Consider the following 21424-nt stretch of genomic DNA (forward strand, 5'->3'; position numbering starts at 1 on the left):
GTGGGGAGCTGTGGGGATGAGCATAGCTAACTCTGTCCCTCCTTGTCATTCTCCCGATTTTCTGGGGTTCAAGTGTCATGAGTCTCTACCTGCACACCTCAAACTGAAATTGATTTGGAGCAAGCACTCCCAAAACTTGAGAGAGAGGAAGGGGAAGGAGCAGCCCACACATACTATTGGACAGCTTTCGCATACTCAGGAATCAAGAGTTTTGTGTCTCCCTTGTAGGAAATATATACTTCTTCGTGCATTCTGCAATTTTCGTCCTGTGGAATAGTGGCAGAACTTCGTTGCTCATAGCCGAACACTTCAGAAACTCTTGGGCGACATTCAAAGAAATGGCAGCTCAGTGTGATTTTTTTTTGAAGCAAATAAAATTGCGTCTGGATCAAAGCCACTCATTCATTCAGTCATTAAAAAAAAAAAAACTGAGTAGAAATGATTACGGTATCAGTCAACAAACATACATTGTAACACTTAATTCTTCAGATTTACTTTTAAACATTTCTCCTCTTCACACTGTTGTTGACTAAGGATTTTCCTCTATATTTTTTTTGTTGACTAAGGACTCTGTCATCTGTTCTGCAGTTTCTCTGCCAGGGCTGCTAGTGATTATTCCTTCAGCTGTTTCATCATGGTAATCCCCCAAGAACATCTGTTTTGAATTTTTGAGTTCAGATCTCAGAAGGTTTTTAAAATTGGGAGAGAAGCAGAACTTACTGCTGGAAGCAAGACTTCAGTCCACAACACAGTCAGATTTACCATGTGAGAGCTCATGCATGAAATTAAGAAAGATGACTAATTGTTTCAAACTAATGTGTGTGCATATTTTTATGCCCTCCTTGGAAGACTGTAATTTTCCATTTTAAAATAACACTCCTGCTTTAAAAACAAACAAACACATATGTGCTGTACAAAATAACTTACAGTATTTATGTGGATGTTGTCTTCCTTTCAGCAGACTATTATAAGCCAGATATGGATTCTAACTCCCATCAGTCCCAGGCAAGGGGAGTTGTAGACCAATAGCATTTGATGGGGGCAGTCCTGATTTGAAACCTTTTCTGAAATATCAATCTGCTTCATTTTATGTAGACAACTTAAGAATCACAGTGCCTTGATAGTAGAAGTAGCTCATCCTAGCATATTCCTATAGTAAACATTTAGTGGGTTTAGCTTAACATGACCCACTGGTATTCTATATGTATAGAAGAAATTAAGTATACCATTACGTATCAAGTATGCCATGAAAATATGCAGGTGTACATGCACACATTACAGGAAATTCTGCCCCTTTGGAATATGAATATTTGTCTTCTACAGTTTTTGGTCTCACAAGAAGCCACAATGTACTTCTGTTGATTTCTTATGTAGGCATCCAGGGAACTATCCAATTTTCTCCCTTGCCATTTAAGTTCCTTACAAGCAACACTCTTCCTTTTCCCAATGCACATGTATATTTCTCGGATTTCCATGACTTCTCTGTTAAATTGCAAACTTTCTTGGGAACTTGTTTGTAATTCTCTTTTGAGGCTTTCCTGTTAATAAATTTTCACCTTTGGACATTTTCTTATTCTTGAAAGGGAGCAATTCTATGTGGTAAATTAGGTTTTTCATTAAGTGTGCCTGTGCATTTGCCTTAATGTGCTTTGTCCTAAATGTACCAGTTAAAAAACAACAACTGCAGGAGATATGGATAACTAGCCATAGCAAACTTCTTTTGCTGTTGGCTTGCTTGCTGGGCAGTTTAATGAATTATGCAAGAAAAACCTGGATTTGCCACCACTGAGTATATACTTGACAGGGAGCCGGACCTAATCAAGTGTTCTAGTACAAGACACACATCTGTCACGTTCATGTTTTACATTTTTCGGTGTAGATATAAAAAACACCCTGGGCGTATCCCTAAAAACAATTTGCTGGATCCAGACTAATAATGAACTACCACACACACATTCACTTACCTGGTCCTATTCACAAGACCCTGGGAAAAGCTCCCTTGAATTCAGTGAGACTGACTTCTGATAAGACATGCCTATGATGGTTCCACTCCTTTTCCATTCTTTTCTTTGAGATCTGTATTCATCTACAGTGGTACCTTGGTTTCCATACGTTTTGGATTACAAGCACGTCAAACCTGGAAGTGCCGGTCCTGGTTTGCAACCTTTTTTTGGATTGCAACCCATTTTTTTTGATTACGAACCAATTTTTTTTGGAGGCCCCATTGGCGAAAGCGCGCCTTGGGTTACAACCTGTTTTGGTTTACAAATGGGCCTCCGGAACGGTTTATGGTTGTAAACCAAGGTACCACTGTAATGTAGCCTAGATCTAGCTGAAATTATGAAGAGGCTCTTTTCACCTGAAATAAAATGGGAAGGTCTGAAACCTCTTTCTCTGAAATATTCTACTGGGAGCTTTAGGTGTCTTTTGAATATTTTTGAGGAAGCCGCTTCAAATTACTTCTGCACCCATTCTTTAAAGTGCAGTGCTAAGTTGTGCGGGGAAAATACGCGACGACTTGTCCAGGATTGTACCCAAGAGGTCTTTCTTGGCGGTGAGGAGAATGCTGACAAACAAAAGTCAATTGCAATCTGTTTTCATGTTTCCTTAGGTCAATTTTGTTGCTTGTCAGCTCTTTGCACTCTTGGCCGCCTTTTGGTTTCGCTTGTACTTAAGTCCCAGCCATGCCAGCTCTGCTGTTCGTCACGCATTTGCCACCTTATTTGGAGTATATTTTGCTGTTTTCTGCTTTGGTTGGTGAGTAATTGCTGTCTAAGTAACTAATAATTGCAACAAAGATGATGATGCATGGAGTGGTGGAGAGAGGCGTACGCTCTCCGTGCTTTAAGGCATGCTGTTGAGCAACTATGGGAACCCCTGAAACAAATTTGAAATTGTTTTATCAGAAAGTAGTGCTTTAGAGAGAGATGTATCCAAAAACTCAGTGATTTGGGAACAAATATCGTAATTTGAAAAGGGATCTAGTTAGGCAATTGTAGAATGCAGGGTTGGAGGAGAGTGGAATTTGTGTTGGCTCTCTCATTCTATATTGATTATTTACTTTATAAAAGGTTTTTGCCTTCCCTTGGTATCCATCATTGATCTTTGAATATAAAACTTGTTTTCTTGTTTTTAAGGTACTCCATCCATATTTTCATGCTAGTGATGATAAGCTACAGCATCCTGAATGTGGCCAGCATTCCCAACATTCACAGGTGAGGTTTCATGGCTACTGTAAGTAACATGTTTTAGGTTATCCTTTTTTTAATTATAACTGTGTCCTTTTCCCCACCTCCTTTCATTGGAGCTTATGTGCACTAAGTTGATAGTGGTGTGGCAGCACCCAGATTGCACCAAAAGATTTGCTTTGCCTTTCTTCACGTTCATGAAGGCAGGACTGCTTTTTCTGGTATGACTGGGGACAAATGTATTGCTATGCATGGGAGACCAGCAATCATTACAGTGGTACCTCGGGTTAAGTACTTAATTCGTTCCAGAGGTCCGTTCTTAACCTGAAACTGTTCTTAACCTGAAGCACCACTTTAGCCAATGGGGCCTCCTGCTACTGCTGTGCCGCCAGACCACAATTTCTGTTCTCATCCTGAAGCAGAGTTCTTAACCTGAGCACTATTTCTGGGTTAGCGGAGTCTGTAACCTGAAGCGTATGTAACCTGAAGCATATGTAACCCGAGGTACCACTGTATTTGGATGTACTTAGTGGGTAGGAAGTTCTATGAAAGCGATATGCACTTGCAAGTGTTAGTTAGACAACCTTTTGATGCTACATATTAAGCTTTAAAGTCCCAAACCCCTTGATGTGGCAGAATCAACATGTTGGGTTGGGTGTCAGTTGTTTGAGGATTTTTTTTTATTACAGTTGTTCTTGGTAAGACTTATGTTTTGTGTATTAAATGTCTACGATTATAGGTACTCTTTTATGGTAGCTATGGGATATCTCACGTTATGCCACATTAGCCGGATATACATATTCCACTATGGTATTCTCACTACAGATTTCTCTGGGTAAGTAGTGGTAAAAGTTATTTATTTCTTTTATTTAGAGTATTTGCAGGCCCCTCTTCAACCCAGATTAATTAAAGCAAAACAATCCCTGCCTGTAGACTTTACAGTCTTAAAAACACAAGGGAATAGGGATATGGAAGAAAGAGGAAATAATTTGTAATATTAAAATGTTTGTATTCAATAATACATAGAAATCACTTTCTTTGTTATGTTAACGGCCCACACTCACCATTATCTCACCAGGAAGTTGGCCTGGCTATTCCAGCAATTGCATCCTTGCTGGATCCAAGAATTAGAAGGGGACTCAGGCATACAGGTTAACTGCCCTCCCCCAATTCACAACATGGACATTTACTGAGGTGTATAAGAGGTCCAATGTGTTTCAATGTCTGACAGTTATTCTTGTGGACAAGACAATCTTGTACTGCTTTTATTATTCTGCCATCTTGCTCTAACAGTTCACTTGGGACATATCAAACCCCGTTTAAGTCCAAAAGATTTAAATGAACATACCTGGGCAGAGGTAGAAATAGGTTAGGCATCATATTGAAAATAATCGGTCAAGCACAGCATGATTACTTTCAATCCTGAACCTGTGAATAAAGTAAAATATAGTTTTGCATATTGCTCAGTTTTATCTTCTCTGTTTTTGGCTTCTACTTGCTTCAATATTAAAACATTAACACTGTTTCTGCTTGTCGATATATTCTACATGTTGGTGTTTGCATTTAATTCATACTACTACTTCTCTCTGTAACTGCATGTCTTCTCTTATGCCAAGAGAATTGTGTCGGTGAGTTGCTCTCTTCTATGCATGCTCTTAATGTTTCTGAACTTCTCGCATGTTTGCTTTCAAATGATAACAACTGGTGGTGGTTCAGAGGAATAATCAGTGGCTTCTGATGTGATTGAGCACCCTGATCTGTTTTCAGATTCCTTGCCAGCCGGGGAGCCTTGCCTCTGTTAGGTCTTCACACATAATCAGAAACCTCCTTATTATCTGTTTCAGATACGGATTAGTGGGCAATGTTAGTGCTTTTGAATTGTTCACATGTAAACATACACCACCCCCACAGCACGTCAGTTGTGTTTCGTTTACAATTGTCTGTGCGTTTATGCATGAGGCTCTGAAGCAAGGAACCTCTGCTACTCATTGAGACTCCCCAAACAAGTGAGTGCCCTGAAAATCAGGCTTCTAAATCACAGGGGAGCCTCCAAAAGTAGTGGAGAACTTTCAGACATTTGTGCACAAACTTGTGGTCAGCTGTAAACAGCATACAAGCGACTTGTCAGAAGGTGTGGGGTATTCTCCCTCCTGTGTGTGCTTCTATCTCATTCCTAATTGAGGATGTGGGTATTTGCACCACACAATGTGTATGAGACTGTTCAGAGCTAGCACATATTATTTACCTATTCCAAATAGCTCTACCCACCTCCCCAGTCTTTCAGCACCATTTACAAATATGACTAAGACAATAACAAACATAAGAATGCAATGAAACACTGGAAAGATAGGAAAAAGCATTAAACAACACTATGGGTAAATCAACAAGACACTTTGTTGTATTGTTGTGTCTCTTTGTCCACCCCACCAGGAGGTAAGCCACTCTGGTCTATACCATAGTAGGTGTGGAGAACTTCTGACCATCCAAATGTAGCTGAACCACAACTCCCATCATCTTTGACCATTGGCCATGCTTCCTGGGGCTAATGGAAGTTGACGTTCAGCAACAACAACCAAAGGTTCCCCACATTGGACTTACACTTTCTGAACAGTCTTCAAGCCCTGTAAAGTGTTCATTTCCGTAGTCAAGACCTGATGCATGAAGACCCATTAAGGACAGATTAAGGGCATTCATATTTACTTCATTGTCCTTTAATAGTTCCTTCATGCCCCATATTTAATTGCATTTCTGTGCCTTAAGTGGCAAAGACCTCTGTGAATACTTCTGTCAACTTAAGTGCAGTACACCAAGTTAGGAAATGTGTAATACTTTGCAGTAAAAATGTTAAAATAATAGTCATTGTAGTCCAGTGCATGCTTGAGTAGAAGTGATCTATATAGCCTGTTAGTTGGTGTTATTTGGTATTAAAGTTCATGTGGCAATATGGCATCGTGGATAGAGTGTTGGACTTGGGCCAGGGAAACCCAAGTTCATGTCCCCATTCAGATTGATAGGTCATTGGATGATCTTTCCAAACCTCTCTCTGTTGTGATGTGGATAACTCCCAAGTACATGGCTTTGAGCTCCTTTAAGCCAGAATGTGAAAATATGTAGTCAAATGTTGTACCATGCAACATGTGATGCACACTGTTTTCCTGTATTTCATTATAGTCCGTTGATGATTGTAATACAGAAGATCACTACTCTTGCCTTCCAAGTGCATGATGGTAAGAAAAGATACATTTTCCAGCCCAGGGCCTGTCCACACTAGGGTTTTTCACATCACTGCAATATCTCGCTCATTCTTATCCCACACAATGGAATGGCAATCTATCATTCACCTCTCCTGTAGGTTATATCCAAGGAAGTCATTGTGTTCATGGCTGCTGGCGCAATGGAACTTGCTCTCCCTCTCATCCCCCAAATCTGCTCAGGGTTCGTTCCCCCAACTCGCCCAAACAGATTTGGGGAGGTGCAGGGGGAGTAAAGGAAGTGGGCAGTTCGGTTGCACAGCAAATGTCATTCTGCAAGACAATGGATTCAGCCCTTCCCCTACAATCTCTGCTCTTTTATTTCTGTGTTTTTCCAAGCCAACTTCATTAAAACAAAAGGAGATTGTGAAGAGCTCCAGAAGGACCTCTTCAAATTGAATGCATGGGGGGGGGGGCAAATTCAATTCAGTGTAAAGAAGTGTGAAATGATGCATGTTGAGGCAAAAAAATATCTCAACTTCGTATATACGCTCATGGGTTTTGAACTGGCAGCAATGGACCAGGAACGAAACCTTATAATCAGATACCGTAACTTGATGAAGATGTTGACGCAGTGAAAAAAAAGGCAAATTCCATGCTAGGGATCATTAGGAAAGGTGTTGGAAAATAAAGCTGTCTATATCATATGCTGTTATTCAGATCCATGGTGGGAGACCACATTTGGAGTACTGTGTATGGTTCTGGCCATCTCGCCTCAAAATAATAATAAATAATAATAATAATAATAATAATAATAATAATAATAATAATAATAATAATTTATTATTTGTACCCCGCCCATCTGGCTGGGTTTCCCCAGCCACTCTGGGCGGCTTCCATAGAAACCAAAAAACACTAAAATATCATACATTAAAAACTTCCCTGAACAGGGCTGCCTTAAGATGTCTTCTGAATGTCAGGTAGTTGTTTATCGTTTTGACATCTGATGGGAGGGCGTTCCACAGGGCGGGCGCCACTACCGAAAAGGCCCTCTGCCTGGTTCCCTGTAGCTTTGCTTCTCGCAATGAGGGAACCGCCAGAAGGCCCTCGTCGCTGGACCTCAGCGTCCGGGCAGAACGATGGGGGTGGAGACGCTCCTTCAGGTATACTGGGCCGAGGCCGTTTAGGGCTTTAAAGGTCAACACCAACACTTTGAATTGTGCTCGGAAACGTACTGGGAGCCAATGTAGGTCTTTCAAGACCGGTGTTATGTGGTCTCGGCGGCCGCCCCCAGTCACCAGTCTAGCTGCCGCATTCTGGATTAGCTGTAGTTTCCGAGTCACCTTCAAAGGTAGCCCCACGTAGAGCGCATTGCAGTAGTCCAAGCGGGAGATAACCAGAGCATGCACCACTCTGGCGAGACAATCCACGGGCAGGTAGGGTCTCAGCCTGCGTACCAGGTGGAGTTGATAGACAGCTGCCCTGGATACAGAATTGACCTGCGCCTCCATGGACAGCTGTGAGTCCAAAATGACTCCCAGGCTACGCACCTGGTCCTTCAGGGGCACAGTTACCCCATTCAGGACCAGGGAGTCCTCCACACCAGCCCGCCCCCTGTCCCCCAAAAACAGTACTTCTGTCTTGTCAGGATTCAACTTCAATCCATTAGCCGCCAATGGGGAAAGGAAAGGGTTGTGCTTGAGGGAAGGTAGCGGCAATGTCACAGAACCATTGCCATGTGGACATGAAGCAACTTCTGTTTAAAGCAAATGCCGGTACAGTGATACCACAGAAACAAAGGGGCTTCCAGTGTCTTCTGCACAAAGCTCTCTAAATATACACTGGCAACCTTTTAGGAAAAGTTGAAAGTTTATGCTGAAATTGCCAAGATATTAAGTCATCTTTTTGCAGTTAGTCTGGCTGCCTTTGCTTGGAATTAAGAATAGGAAAGGAAAGCTGAAACACCCACCTACCCACCCACCAACTTTTGCTCTGCTGCTTTTTCTAAGAAGAGAATTGAGGCTTCGTAACCAGATCTGCTAAATTCCAGGTTTGTGGTCTAGTATAGAGATCCTGGCGGTTGTCATGATTCTCTTGCTTGGTTCGATAACTAGGTCACATTTATGGAATCTTACCTATCTCACATTGCTTCTCAAAAAACATTTGCCCATCCCCCTCCACTTGGGTACAGAACTAAGCAGTAGTTTGCTCCTGTTTTTATTTAAGAGTGGGGATGGAAGAAAAACTAAAATCATGGAAATAAGGACTTGTGCATCTTCCAAAACAACTCAGAAAGAAACATGCATTCATTGCCAAGGGTGGAAAATTGTCTGATTGGTGAGGCCCTTTGTGTGTGTTGGAGGTTTCTTAACTTGGTAATAAACTGATGTAAGAAAGTAGGCCATGGAGAAGAGGCCAAGAATAAATGTGTGAAAACATACAGTATTTATTAATATACTTGCTAACACTAGCAGCATATTTGACAATTATATGTACCATCCCCATCGTCCTCCAACATGTGATTTGATTCTTGTGTCACTTATTCTTGCTAGGAATAGGCCGGAAAGCTGAAGAACTAACTGCTGAACAAAACCTGCTTGCTATAAAGTAAGAAAGCATCTATTTTACTGAACTGTTACCCTCCCCACCCCACCCCAAAAAACCCACACCTGGATGGTATTGTTTCTGTGTGTTTATATAGAATAACTTAAGTGGAAGTTTTCATTTTGTGACTTAATATGCAGGAGTTCTTCCTATGTGTAGCTTTTCTGAAAAACAGCAACAACACTGATTGATGTGGCAATAGGATGGAATGAATTTATAAGTGAGCACATGCAAAACTGACATAGACCAGAAATAGACCCATCTATCCATGCCTAGTAGAGGCTCTGATCATGGATCTCCTGTGTCATATCAACTTTGTGTCTTGTGTATATATTATTTTGTTGTCTTTGAGTAAAGACAGACTGATCCAGAAGTAGCTTGAACACATGCACACTGCCCTGAAAACAAGCACATAGAAATACAGTGACTTTGTGTTCAACCCAACTTCTTCCACGCTCAGAATTGCTCCCCATAATACTTTTAAAGGAGTAAACCATCTACGATTCCCCCACATATTTTTTTTAAATCAGATTTTGAAATAATTATTGTGTGGTTGTTTTGGTAGAACAAGGCCTTCATTATTAGAATATCTGAGCTATCAGCTCAACTTCCTGAGTATCATAGCTGGCCCATGCAGCAATTTCAAGGACTACATAGCTTTCATCGAAGGGAGACATGTGCAGATGAAGCTATCAGAAGTCAGCTGGAAGCAAAAAGGTCACAATGGACTCCCTGATCCTTCTCCAGTGGTAGGTTGTAAAGTACTAAGAACCTACTTTCAAACTCTTCAGTTGTTTTTGCAGCAGTTGCTGCTGAAGTTAAATACTTTTTAATTTCATCTATTCAGCTGCTTGATAGGATGGGACATAAATTCAAAAAATATATTTTCATACTCTACTCCTTTGTGTCAGTTTGGGGCAGCTTTCAACGTTTTGACAATCGTCTGTAACTTTCCCCTGTTCCGTCTTAATTGTCCAAACTCATAACTTTCACAGGCCAACAGTGGTGTCATGGGGTAACCTGGCCAGATGGGCAGGGTACAAATAATAAAATAATGATGACATCATCATCAAAGTGCCATTGCTTTGAACTCCTAGGAAGCCAAATATAAGGGTAATCAGATGGTGGGGGAGACAGAAGCTATCTGACCTCACAAGACAAATGGACTTGCTTTCTCTGGGTCAAGCATCCTCTTTTCTAACATGCCATGATCTACTTTTCAGTAAACTCCTCCCCTCTAGTGTCTGCACAGATCCCAGCAGCCAAGAGATGCTTGAAGTCAAGCAAGTTTCCAGGGATATAGATGCTTATTTCACCTGTTCGTTTGGGGGTGCACCTGTCTAAGAAAGTAATGTTATTGAAGCAATATTTGCTGTACCCATCCTGGCACTGATTCTGCAAGAACGAACGACTCCTAAGTGGAACACCATTATTACCAAAATGGTGTTCAGTGAACGAAGGTGGCTGTGCTCTGCACTGTCTTCACTAGTGCATAGTGGGAGCTTATGGTTTTGTGCACAATGCCCCCCACCCTCAACTGCTGCAAACTTCTTACATGCCTTGTGATTAGTCTCGGGGTTAAATATGAACCACTCCATTTTTGTGCTACCAATTCCTCTTTGCAAGATAGTACGTGTAAGCAATGGGTGATACTTTTCATTGGCCAGTTACCTCTGAGTATTTTATAGGGGAGAAACGTTTTGCCTTCTCTCACCACTGATGGCACTCATTTTTTTCTTCTTCTTCTAGGGAGCTGTGCTGCGCAAACTTTCCATCACACTTGTATCTTTGCTTTTGTTCCTGACCCTTACCAAGAGCTTCCCGGCAACTTATCTTGTTGATAACCAGTTCATCAGCAAGTCTTCGTTCTGGTCCAGACTTGGCTTCCTATATGTTGCCATGCAAGCTTCAAAGCCAAAATACTACTTTGCATGGACACTCGGTAAGGTTGATATACTGCTTCTTTTTAAAAAAAATGTATACACACCCTTGAGGTTGAAGTGATGTTTCTTTTCAGACATTCAGATAGCATGGCTATATCTGCGCATATAAACTCATGGAACAAGTGTGATGAATTGCTACTCTTGCTGCTAGGGTATTGGTAATAGAAGTACAGTGGTACCTCAAGTTACATACGCTTCAGGTTATTACATATGCTTCAGGTTACAGACTCCGCTAACCCAGAAGTAGTGCTTCAGGAACTTTGCTTCAGGATGAGAACAGAAATCATGCTCCGGCGGCGCGGCAGCAGTAGGAGGCCCCATTAGCTAAAATGGTGCTTCAGGTTAAGAACAGTTTCAGGTTAAGAACGGACCTCCGGAACGAATTAAGTACTTAACCCGAGGTACCACTGTAGTCATGGGAGGGATGGCAGAAACTGCTAGGAAAATAGTTCAGCCAGCGCAAGCTGTTCAGCATGCCAGACAGAACAATCCCCCCTCTCCTTCCTCCGTGTGCTGTTCTGTGGGTTCTCCCAACCCCACTCCCAAGTCAAGTAGGGGCGTGTGGGGGGAGGAGAGAGGGAGAAAGCCCCATTGCACTAGTAGGAGCCCCTGCACTGGCTTATGCTAGTGGGGCTCATTTGTTGAATCCCACCCTTGGTTTCTAACCTGCCCTATATCATAGGGCCGGCTACAATCTATACATTGACAATACCATATACAACCATTAAATCACAACAATCTGAAGGGAGGGCATTACACAGAACCATAGAACTGTAGAGTTGTAAAGGGACCCTGAGGGTCATCTAGTTCAACCCCCACTGGCAATGCAATTCAAAACCATCCTGGACACTGCTTAGCTTTGCAAATGTGCTAGCAGTTTCATTGCTGCAGCACTACGTAGGTAGACGTTTCAGGAAAAAAAGTCACTTTTCCATGGCACTACAAAATGTACAAGTTCCCACAAATGGGACATGGAGCAGAAGCCCCTCCCCCCCAACAGATTTCATGATCAAAAATTGTGATTAGAGAGACACAAATGTTGACCAGTCTGAGCAAAATGTAAAGAATATAAGGCATGGAAAAGTCCCAATATATGGGACATATCTCAATAATTATTTCACAGCCATCCTTTGAAATTGTCACCTCTCTGAATTCTGCAGTACTGTTCTCCCTTCAAGTAATGTGTATCAAAAAAATCATGTGCTAGGATAAAGTTTGCATAAAAAGGCCTATCATAGTGAAAATAGCATAGAAAAATGCGTTACTTTAGGAAACATTGATTTGCAAAAATGTATGTATTAGGAGAAACGTGCAATAAAATACGGTTGAATTTTCATAAGGACTTCTTTCAATGAAATTTGCAAGTTGATGGGATAATGTGGAGAACCAAATTTAAAGACTGGGGAAAAGGGTAACTGAGAGAGACTGAAATTGACAAATTGACACCCATCCCTAATTCCAAGTGTGTGTTGGAAAGGATCAGCAGTTTCCCAGTCCCCCCTACTTTCTAAAGCCAGGGACATCTGCCGCTTCCCACCCACAATTCCACCTGTGCAGTCCACATCTGAGCAATCCCACAGGCAGGGTGCAGTGCAGCACAGAAAGGTTTGTGCAGAAAAGAGAAGACATTGGAGAATAGCTGCTTAAATTGGAAACAAAAATGTAGAATTGGGTGTCTGGAACAACCAGGGCTGTAAACAACATTTTGCTTTGCATTGTGGTTTTTGGGGGACAGCAGCGTCCTCTTCTGCATAGCAGTGGGCAAGACTTCTTGTTGTTCTTCCTCCTGGACACCAAAATATCATTTGGGCAGCAGTGGCCTTTCCTCGCTTTCTCAACAAATTTTATCTAGTGACACAGAATAGCCTGTTGATCAAATATAGCTGCTGCTAAGCAGTTCTTGCTTGTGAAGTAGGACAGGCATGCTTTTGTGCGAGAGTCAATTACTGAATTCTCTGCTCATGAAAGGGGGGCGGGAGAGAGATAAGTTCATTTTTGTCCTAATGTTAACTGCTGAACTTTAGTTGGAATCGAAACTAAGAAGCCAGTCTTCAAAAGTGCTCTGCTAACGCAAGCTGCAGTGAAGTGGCTTTAATCAGTGGGCGATCAGAGCTTTGAAGTTGCTTCTTCAGAGGCAGAGATGCTGTAGCAGAAGTCGATAATCTTCTTTTTCTTGGCAATCACTTGTAGCCGAATAAGATTGTCTTCCGTAAACAGGGTTTGAACAGTGAGAGAAGGTCACTCACTGCATCATCACCTTGTTGTGGTGAATAGGCTTGCACGTTCCCATGACCCTATGAGCGAAGCCATTGGGAGTCTCATACTCCCAGCAGGGTCACCCAAGGCAGTAAGGTCAAAGGGGAGGAGCTAGACAAAGAATGATCCAAGAAGTCCTCAATGGCAGAACAGGCGGATGATAACAAGCAGTATGTTACAACAGCTGTGAAGGCTGCAGCAGATAAGAATCTACCGGTGGTCGCAATACTCATGCCATCAGAATACAGTGGTACCTCGGCTTAAGTACTTAATTCGTTCCGGAGGTCTGTTCTTAACCTGAAACTGTTCTTAACCTGAAGCACCACTTTAGCTAATGGGGCCTCGCGCTGCCGCTGCACGATTTCTGTTCTCATCCTGAAGCAAAGTTCTTAACCCGAGGTACTATTTCTGGGTTATTGGAGTCTGTAACCTGAAGCGTCTGTAACCTGAAGCGTATGTATCCCGAGGTACCACTGTAGGGCCTTACTGTGAAGACTGTGCATTGATCAGCGTGCACTGATCTACACACATAAAACAAATTTATGCACAGGCGTCTTCCAAAAAAAGAAGTCTGTAATATTGGGTTCATGACTGTAGTGCCAAATTCATGGAGGATAAGGCTGTCGATGGCTACTAGTTATAATGGCTCTGCAATTGCCTCCACAGTTGAAGAAGTAATGCTTCTGAACACCAGCTGCTGGAAACCACAGAGGGGTGTGGGGAGCAGGTCCTGCTTGCAGTTTTCCCACGGGCATCTGGTTGGCCAGTATGCAGACAGGAAGCTGCACAAGATTGGCCATTGTCCTGATCCAGGAGGCTCTTCATATGTTCTTGCATTACTTTCTTAATTTCTAAATAAAGTGGGATGAGTTTCTAAATAAAATGTCACTGGTCCAGACAAAGTAACTTGAACTTTTGTTTGCAATCAAAGCCACTCAACTTCATAATTGTTAACTTTTCGCGTTGATTTCAGTGGGACCCAAGTTCCAACTTATTTATTCTGGATTCAACTCATTATGATGTTCTTACACAGGTAGTCATTTTGTTAACTGACATTTTATGCATTACTCTGATGAAATTGTAGCTTCTACTCCAGTGAACACTGTTTCTGCTCTCAGTTGGTAGAGCATGAGTCTCTTCATCTCAGGTCCATGCGTTCAAGCCCCACACTGAGCAAAATATTCATGCACTGCAGGGGGTTGGACTAGATGGCCCTCATGGTCCTTTCTGACTCTACAGTTCTGTGGTTCTGCGACTAGTTCCAAATACCCAAAGGGGCTTTGAAGCTCCTGTTGTTTTTAAAAATAAATCTTAGTGTGTGGCATGGAGAGCTCAAGCAGCAGCTCTCCATGCCACAAAGGAAGGCTCTTTTAAACCAGGAGAAAATTCATATGGCATTGTAGTCTCTTTGTGGTGTGTGTGTGTATGTGTATGTGCTGGAATTAAAGGTCCCACTGGGCACACCAAAGTCCTTGGGCATGCATAAAGCAGGTCTTTGGATTTCAGCCTAAGACTCTTGTATTTTGCAATTATAGCAGATGCAGTCAACAATGCAGCTGGCTATGGGTTCAGTGGTGTTGACAAGACAGGCAATTTCCACTGGGACCTTCTGTCTAATTTGAATATCAGGAACATTGAGGTAAGTTTAAAAGAAAACATCATGAGAAAGGAATAGCATGAGCCTGATAAGATCATTACACCCAGTGAAAAATTCTTATTGCTACACAGATATGCGTGCAAACAAAACTTATTTTGTATTTTAGATTATCAGAAACATTTTTTGGTGTGTGTATTAAATTTTAAAAATGTAAAACCACAAAAAGCGGCGGCTGCTGCTGCTTTTAAATAGAACCTCATGACCATGTCTCACCCTTGGCTTGTTAACTTGAAGAATTTGAACTCAAATATATGACATTTTCAGCAAGGGCTTCTTGTTATGCACAGTTCTGTTGTAAAAAGCAGTAATCTCACCCTTCACATAAAAAAATATACTGATAAATTCTCTACAAGGGATTATTATTTTAAATGAAATATGTTTTGTGAGAATCCAAACAGTTGGGATTCCGATCCTAACTTAGTAGTAAAGCCCACTGAATTTAATTTGGCTTATATGTGAATAGGCATGGTTAGAATTGTGCTGTAAAACAAACATTAGCCTCTGGATTTACCATCTAGGGTTTTGCTGGTGTAAAAAGGTTATGCTTCTTATCTTTTAAAATAAATTGCAAACCTCATCTCTGTGTACTACTTAAGATAAATTACAGGCTTCAAAGTTCTAGGGTGGTAAAAGAAGCACAGGCAAAGCATTTGAATCCAATGGGTGAGGATGAGTTGGACTGACATTTTTAACGTGAACGCAGACCAGTAATGTGCGGGGCTTTCCTCTCTCCTAGATGGCAACGAGTTTTAAAATGTATGTAGAAAACTGGAATATCCAAACCACTGCCTGGCTCAAACGGTAAGAGCAATGTACTCAAGGTGCTTTTACACTGCTTTGATAATCCTCCCCATCTGTCCATACATTTAACAGGGCTTTTAACACTTGTCACTGAAGCCTATCTCTACACTAAGGGCTCGTCCCTCTAGCATAGGGCCGAGCGGTTTCCCCCTTGCCCCATTCCTTTCCTAGGGAAAAATTCACTCTTTAGCTCTAAATCGGTGCAAATGTCGATCTGGGAGAAACCTGAATTAATGTTCGCTCCAATTAAGCATTAAAGAAAGAGCAGTTTCCCCCCGGGATAAAGCAGTGGGACAAGAGCCCTAAATCTTTCAGTCAGCTGTGGGAGACATCCAGTGATCCTCATCTACATGGACTTCCAGCTTCTCTTTCTCCCTGCTGTACACCCTCATAATCGGCTCTAGGGGGTCTCCCAAGTTTCAGAGCAGAAGAAATGGAGCAAAAGGGGCAAGAAAAAGAGACAATGCTGTTGCACTAGGTGGACCTTCCCCTGTATGTTTTTCTAGGACTCCAATAATGTTAGGTAAGACGTGTGTTCTTCACTGGGTATTCCTAGGTCAGGTCCCTCCTGCTAGTGCCACCCTTCCATGTGAAATGGCTTCTTCAAGGAGTCCTAGCAGGCCTGCTCACTTGCCATTATTGGAAACTGGTTAATACCGCCTTGTGTGGTCAGGCATTTGACTTTGCTGCTATCTCAACTGGTTGCTGATGTGGCAGCTTAAGATTTTAATTTTCATGTTGTGATTTTATATTTAAGATACCTCGGGGTGCCTTTTCAGATCTGGTAGGCAAGATATAAAATTAAAATTAATGCTTTGTTTATATCAGCTTGGGCTGCTGTCACCACTGCTTTCTGTGTGCCTGAGTTAAATAGGTTGAATTTTTACATCAATTCCCCCCCCCCCCAACAAAGCCTTTATTTGGAAAGTGATTAATTCTGTTTCCACATGCCTACAGACACACAACAAAATTTCTTCCCATGGAAAATAGTTCTGTTCAGTAATGTATATATAGCATTGGTTTGGCATGTATAAAACCTGTTTGGATTTCTAAAAGACACACTCATGACTTACATTTAAAAACATAATCAGAAAGAGTGTGTGTGTGTGTGTGTGTGTGTGTGTTTCTGCTGCAAAAATATAAAAATCTATACCTGCCAAAAATCTAGAAACTTGTCATAAATACTTCTTTTGAATTTCTTTTTTTTCAAAACACTCCATTGAGTTAAAGCAAGGAAAGTGGGCCAAACTATAAGGAATCCAAATGGGAGTTTTGTGTCTGGAAAGTATATGTTCTGGGTGCCTATGGACTAACGCTTTTAAAATGTAAGATGCCCTTTAAGATGTCTCTAGGTATGAAAATCTGGGGTAGAGAAATGACAGCATTATAAAATCTGAAGATTTACTGCCATGAAAACAGGTTACGCTAGTTGAAGCTTGTCTTGTCCTTATTCAGAAGCGATTCACCCATTGGGTTGGAGCTGCAGCAAGATGCTTCCCAGCAGTGGGGCTCCTGCTGCTAGTTACTAGGAGGGGCAAGGTGGCAGGGAGGTCTGCCTGGCACAGTGCCAGGCAGAAGTGTTGCATTGTCCCTGCCAGTCCCCCCACACCAAGCTGACCTCTCTGCCGCCTCACCTCTGGCCACCTCCCAATAAGCAGCAGCGACCCCTCTGCCAGGAAACCAAGGTTGCTGCTTCGCCATCCTGGGGAAGCCAATTTTGTCCTCTCATAGAAGTGTGCTTTTGAAACGCCTGCCTTCTGGCGTAGTTACGAAGTCAGCTTCGAAAGCGTTTGAGATGCAATCCATGTATTGTCTGCACATGCTATTATTTTGGTTTTGCTTTTCTTCCCAGCGTCTGCTATGATAGAGCTCCTCAGTACCCTACAGCTTTAACGTTTCTTCTGTCAGCTGTTTGGCATGGCGTCTACCCTGGATATTATTTTACATTTGTCACTGGGATCTTTATGACACTAGCAGCCAGAGCAGTATGTATCTCCTTTCCATTTTATTTTTTAAAAATGGGTGCAATCTGAAATGTAACTATTCACACTCAGTTCTCTTCAGGTCATTGGAACATGGTTGTGGGCATGAGTCCTATTGGTTTTCAGAGTGTTTTCTTGAATATACCAACCTGCCTCTGTCTGAAACCCCACATTTTCTGAGCTATCTCACACTGACCTATTTATGGGCCATGCTTGCTATCCCTGCCCCCGTTGTCAACCTCCCACCACTCTCTGTGTGTTGGGTGGGGTGGAGATCTCAAGCAGGGAGCCCGCTGCATTCATGTAGGCTTCTTGTGCCTGGTTATAAATATGTATACAGAGACTCCCTGCTTCAGACCCCACCCCTACATGTAGTACATGGCAGGACCAGTCGGGGTGCAAAGGCTTAATTGTACAGTCATACCTCAGGATGAATATGCTTCAGGTTAAGCGTTTCCAGGTTGCGCTCCGCGGCGACCTGGAAGTAACGGAACGCGTTACTTCCAGGTTTCGCCCCTTGTGCGTGCACAGATGGTCAAAATGACCTCACTTGTATGTGCGGAAGCGCCAAAACACAACCCGTGCATGTTCAGACGTGCAGTCGCGTGTTACGTTCGCTTCAGGATGCGAATGGGGCTCCGGAATGGATCCCGTTCGCATCCAGAGGTACCACTGTAATTGCTTGATGGGAAGATGTCCAAAAGGAAAAGGAAATTCACTTCTTGGAAATCATGTATCATCAACATGTTCCTACCAAAAAAACCTGACAACAGTGTTTGCTAAAGAATCAGAAACTAGAGAAGGATTTGACTGCAGTTCTTGGTAGTTGTGGTAGCTTAGATGGTTCCCCTCTCTTTGTCATCTCTCCTGTGACTGCTCTCAGACATTTATGTAAGCTTGGTATTCTGCTTTGACTGTACAATTTGGGGTGGTGGGTGTGCATTCGTTTGTATGCTAATTATTGCATTGGCTTTGGCCTTTTGAGATATCTTTTACTGAATCTTTGTACTTTACAATGCAATCCTATGCATGCCTGCTAGGAAATATGTGTGTATAGGACTGCAGCCCAAGCCACTTCTTCCAGGTCTGTTCAGCTGCTGTTCTCCTCAGTTTCTTGCTGAGACACTTCTTTCTTATTTAGTAAGAGGAAAGAAGAAACCAAATATTCCTTATTGGTATACCAGACCACATCATGATTAAGTGGATAGGACAGCAGCCATTATGTGAAGATTGCCTTTAAACTTTTTTTTTTTGCCTTTTTAAAGGTCAGGAACAATTTCCGGCATTTCTTCGTCTCCCCAAAGCCTCTCAAAACGGGCTATGACATTGTGACCTGGTTGGTAACTCAGCTCTCTGTCTGCTACACCGTTGCACCATTTGTTCTGCTAGCTGTTGAGCCTACAATTAAATTATACAAGTAAGCCACCACCTATTATTATAGCTGCTTTTTAAAAAAATCTTGGGGTTGCATCAGGCCATAACTTTTTCAGATTTGCCAGCCTGGTCCATGTTGGGTGATGTTTTACCATGCTTTGAAGGAAAGCTAAACTGGATATATTTGCTAGCTGTGTCACCTTTGGAAGCTCAGTTAATATTTGAAATGTATACTTGGGCCTTTGATGCGGAACTTTGAAAGGAATAAGAAGGGGCAATGCATCTGTTTCATTCCAAGTTGGAAAGTGCACTCAGCAATTTTATTTTTATATCTGTTGCTTCCCTTAAAATTCATAGTGTATGGCGATGGCAGGTTGTTGAGTAGATGGAAGAAGGGTGCAGAACAACACTGAGGGAAGTTCCATGTGAATGTTTGTTAGTAGGATGTGGTGAAAATTTAAAACTGAACTCTTGATGGAGTGTAGACTTATTAAATCTCCAGCTCATGGCCTAAACGTACAAGGTTAGGTTTGGCAGATAGACCAGGGCACTTTCTAGAAATCCTGAGTTGTTGCTTTGAGAGGCATAATGGTCTGTTCCCCTTTTCAAAATACTTTGCTTTAGTAGACCAGGAAGAGCTACAACCCAGTATGTTGCATCTCAGTGAAATGCAATCACTACTTATCATTATAGGTTGTTTTAACCTGACTTCCACTTGCTTTATATTCCTTGCTACTTCTTTCTTTGTCCCCTACAGGTCACTGTACTTTCATATGCACATTTTATGTGTACTTGTGTTGCTGGTCCTTCCAATCAGATCTCAAAAACACATGAAAAGGCAGCAGCTTCCCCTTCAAGGCACGCACAACTCTGACATAAACGAGAACGCACAATGATACCTCAAAAGGGAATTGTCGCTCCTCTTCTGTGAGACGCTGGAAAAATGGGTACGAGCAATACACCATTGCAGTGGCTTAATTTAAGAAACTTTTTAAATGGACAGAAAGGATATGGACTGATTACCAGTTAAGACTTGTTACTGGGTAATGTTTACATCCTTGATGGGAGAAGATAATATATATTTTTGTAAACTAAAGAGAGTAATGGAGTGTCTTTAATGTATTTAAATTCTTGCAGACGTCTATCATCTCTTAAAGTTAATCTTAATTATCCAGTGCTTTTGAGATGTAGGGGAAAGATAATCATTGGAGGTTAGCTGTCATGGACTGGCTAGATGCAGAGGAGTGGGGGTGGGCACTAGCTGGGGAACCCCCAAGGGAACCCCCAGGGGAAGAAGGCTCAGAGTGAGGGGACTGGTGGTGAGATGACAGTGAGTGGGCAGAGGGAGAAGAGGGAGCAGACTGCGGAGAGGAGGTGTCGGGAGCTGAAGAGGCAACAGGATTTAGTGAGCAGGGAGAGGCCGTGGCAGAGACAAGTCCTGAGTCAGAGGCAGGAAAGGAGGCTCAAGGGGGCGGGGAGGCAAGAGGCAGTGATCAGGCAGGCTGCTGAAGAAGCCAGGGAGTCTCACCCCCCCCCCCCCAAAGAGGAATGAAGAGGGCAGAGCAAAGAGAGACAAGATGAAGGAGTCTCAGGCTGCTTGGGAAGGTCCCATGGGAGGAGGATACTTAGGCAAATGTGGGAAGACCTTCACTCCCCACAACTGCCTCATTCAGGCAGGATCTACTGGGAAGAGTTGCCATGCTGACTCAGCCTGAGCTGTTTTTTATTTCTTTGTATAAAGCATTAACTTCACTGACATCTTGTGAGTTATGGCTGACCTGACCCCGACGCCCACCTTGACATTAGCAGATGGGTGCCCTAAGCATCAAAATGTTTTTCTTCCCCCACCCCCATATAAAACGATTAAAGGTGAAAAGTAACTTGTAGTGTGTACCAGTAATTCCCAAATGGTGGGTTGCAAGGAATTTTGTGGGTGGGTTTCCTGGATGCACCAAAAGCTGCAAAGAATTTGTGATTCATGGTCCAGAAGTGTGGGGACCATTGGGCCCACATAGACAGTACCTCCCTGCAAAAAGGAAACCTACATGGGTGGGTCCTCTTTGGTAAAATTACCATAAGAACCATTAACCTAGAACAAACAAAGTGCATGCTGAGTGACTGGAAATAGGCATTAGGAAAGGGAAGATCATGGAGCAGGCTGGTTGTGGTTGCCCATACAGATATAAAATCAGGTATAGACCAAGGTGAGAAATGTGGGCTAGACAGGGTTTGATAGAGAATTACAGGCTTTTCCAGAACACTTCCTGTTTGACCTGTTTTCTATGCTGAGCTTGGGTGATTTCTCCCCACCACCACCACCACCACCACTGCCACTGAACTCCATAATCTTTTCCTGATACTACAAACCTTTCAAATGTTGCCTGCATTCATTATTTCATGATAGCCGAACAAAGATAAATTACTTTGG

General features: G+C 42.4%; 1 protein-coding gene across 3 annotated transcripts in view; it reads left to right on the forward strand.

Annotated features, from left to right (window-relative positions):
* Positions 1-20876, forward strand: part of MBOAT1 (membrane bound glycerophospholipid O-acyltransferase 1) — a 29089-nt gene extending 8213 nt beyond the window's left edge. The window contains exons 2-13 of one of the 3 annotated variants that reach the window (XM_028737594.2): positions 2612-2757; positions 3138-3215; positions 3928-4023; positions 6360-6415; positions 8932-8986; positions 9549-9732; positions 10733-10925; positions 14718-14821; positions 15576-15640; positions 17493-17625; positions 18888-19039; positions 19754-20876. In XM_028737594.2, the coding sequence (XP_028593427.2) occupies positions 2612-2757; positions 3138-3215; positions 3928-4023; positions 6360-6415; positions 8932-8986; positions 9549-9732; positions 10733-10925; positions 14718-14821; positions 15576-15640; positions 17493-17625; positions 18888-19039; positions 19754-19892 (1401 nt within the window). In that variant the 3' untranslated portion in view covers positions 19893-20876. The remainder of the gene's footprint in view (positions 1-2611; positions 2758-3137; positions 3216-3927; positions 4024-6359; positions 6416-8931; positions 8987-9548; positions 9733-10732; positions 10926-14717; positions 14822-15575; positions 15641-17492; positions 17626-18887; positions 19040-19753) is intronic. The other 2 variants (XM_077933235.1, XM_028737595.2) reach the window with 2 other exon arrangements.
* The last annotated feature ends 548 nt before the right edge of the window (positions 20877-21424 follow it).

The sequence above is a fragment of the Podarcis muralis genome, chromosome 8, assembly GCF_964188315.1.
Source record: "Podarcis muralis chromosome 8, rPodMur119.hap1.1, whole genome shotgun sequence".
NCBI lineage: Eukaryota > Metazoa > Chordata > Lepidosauria > Squamata > Lacertidae > Podarcis > Podarcis muralis.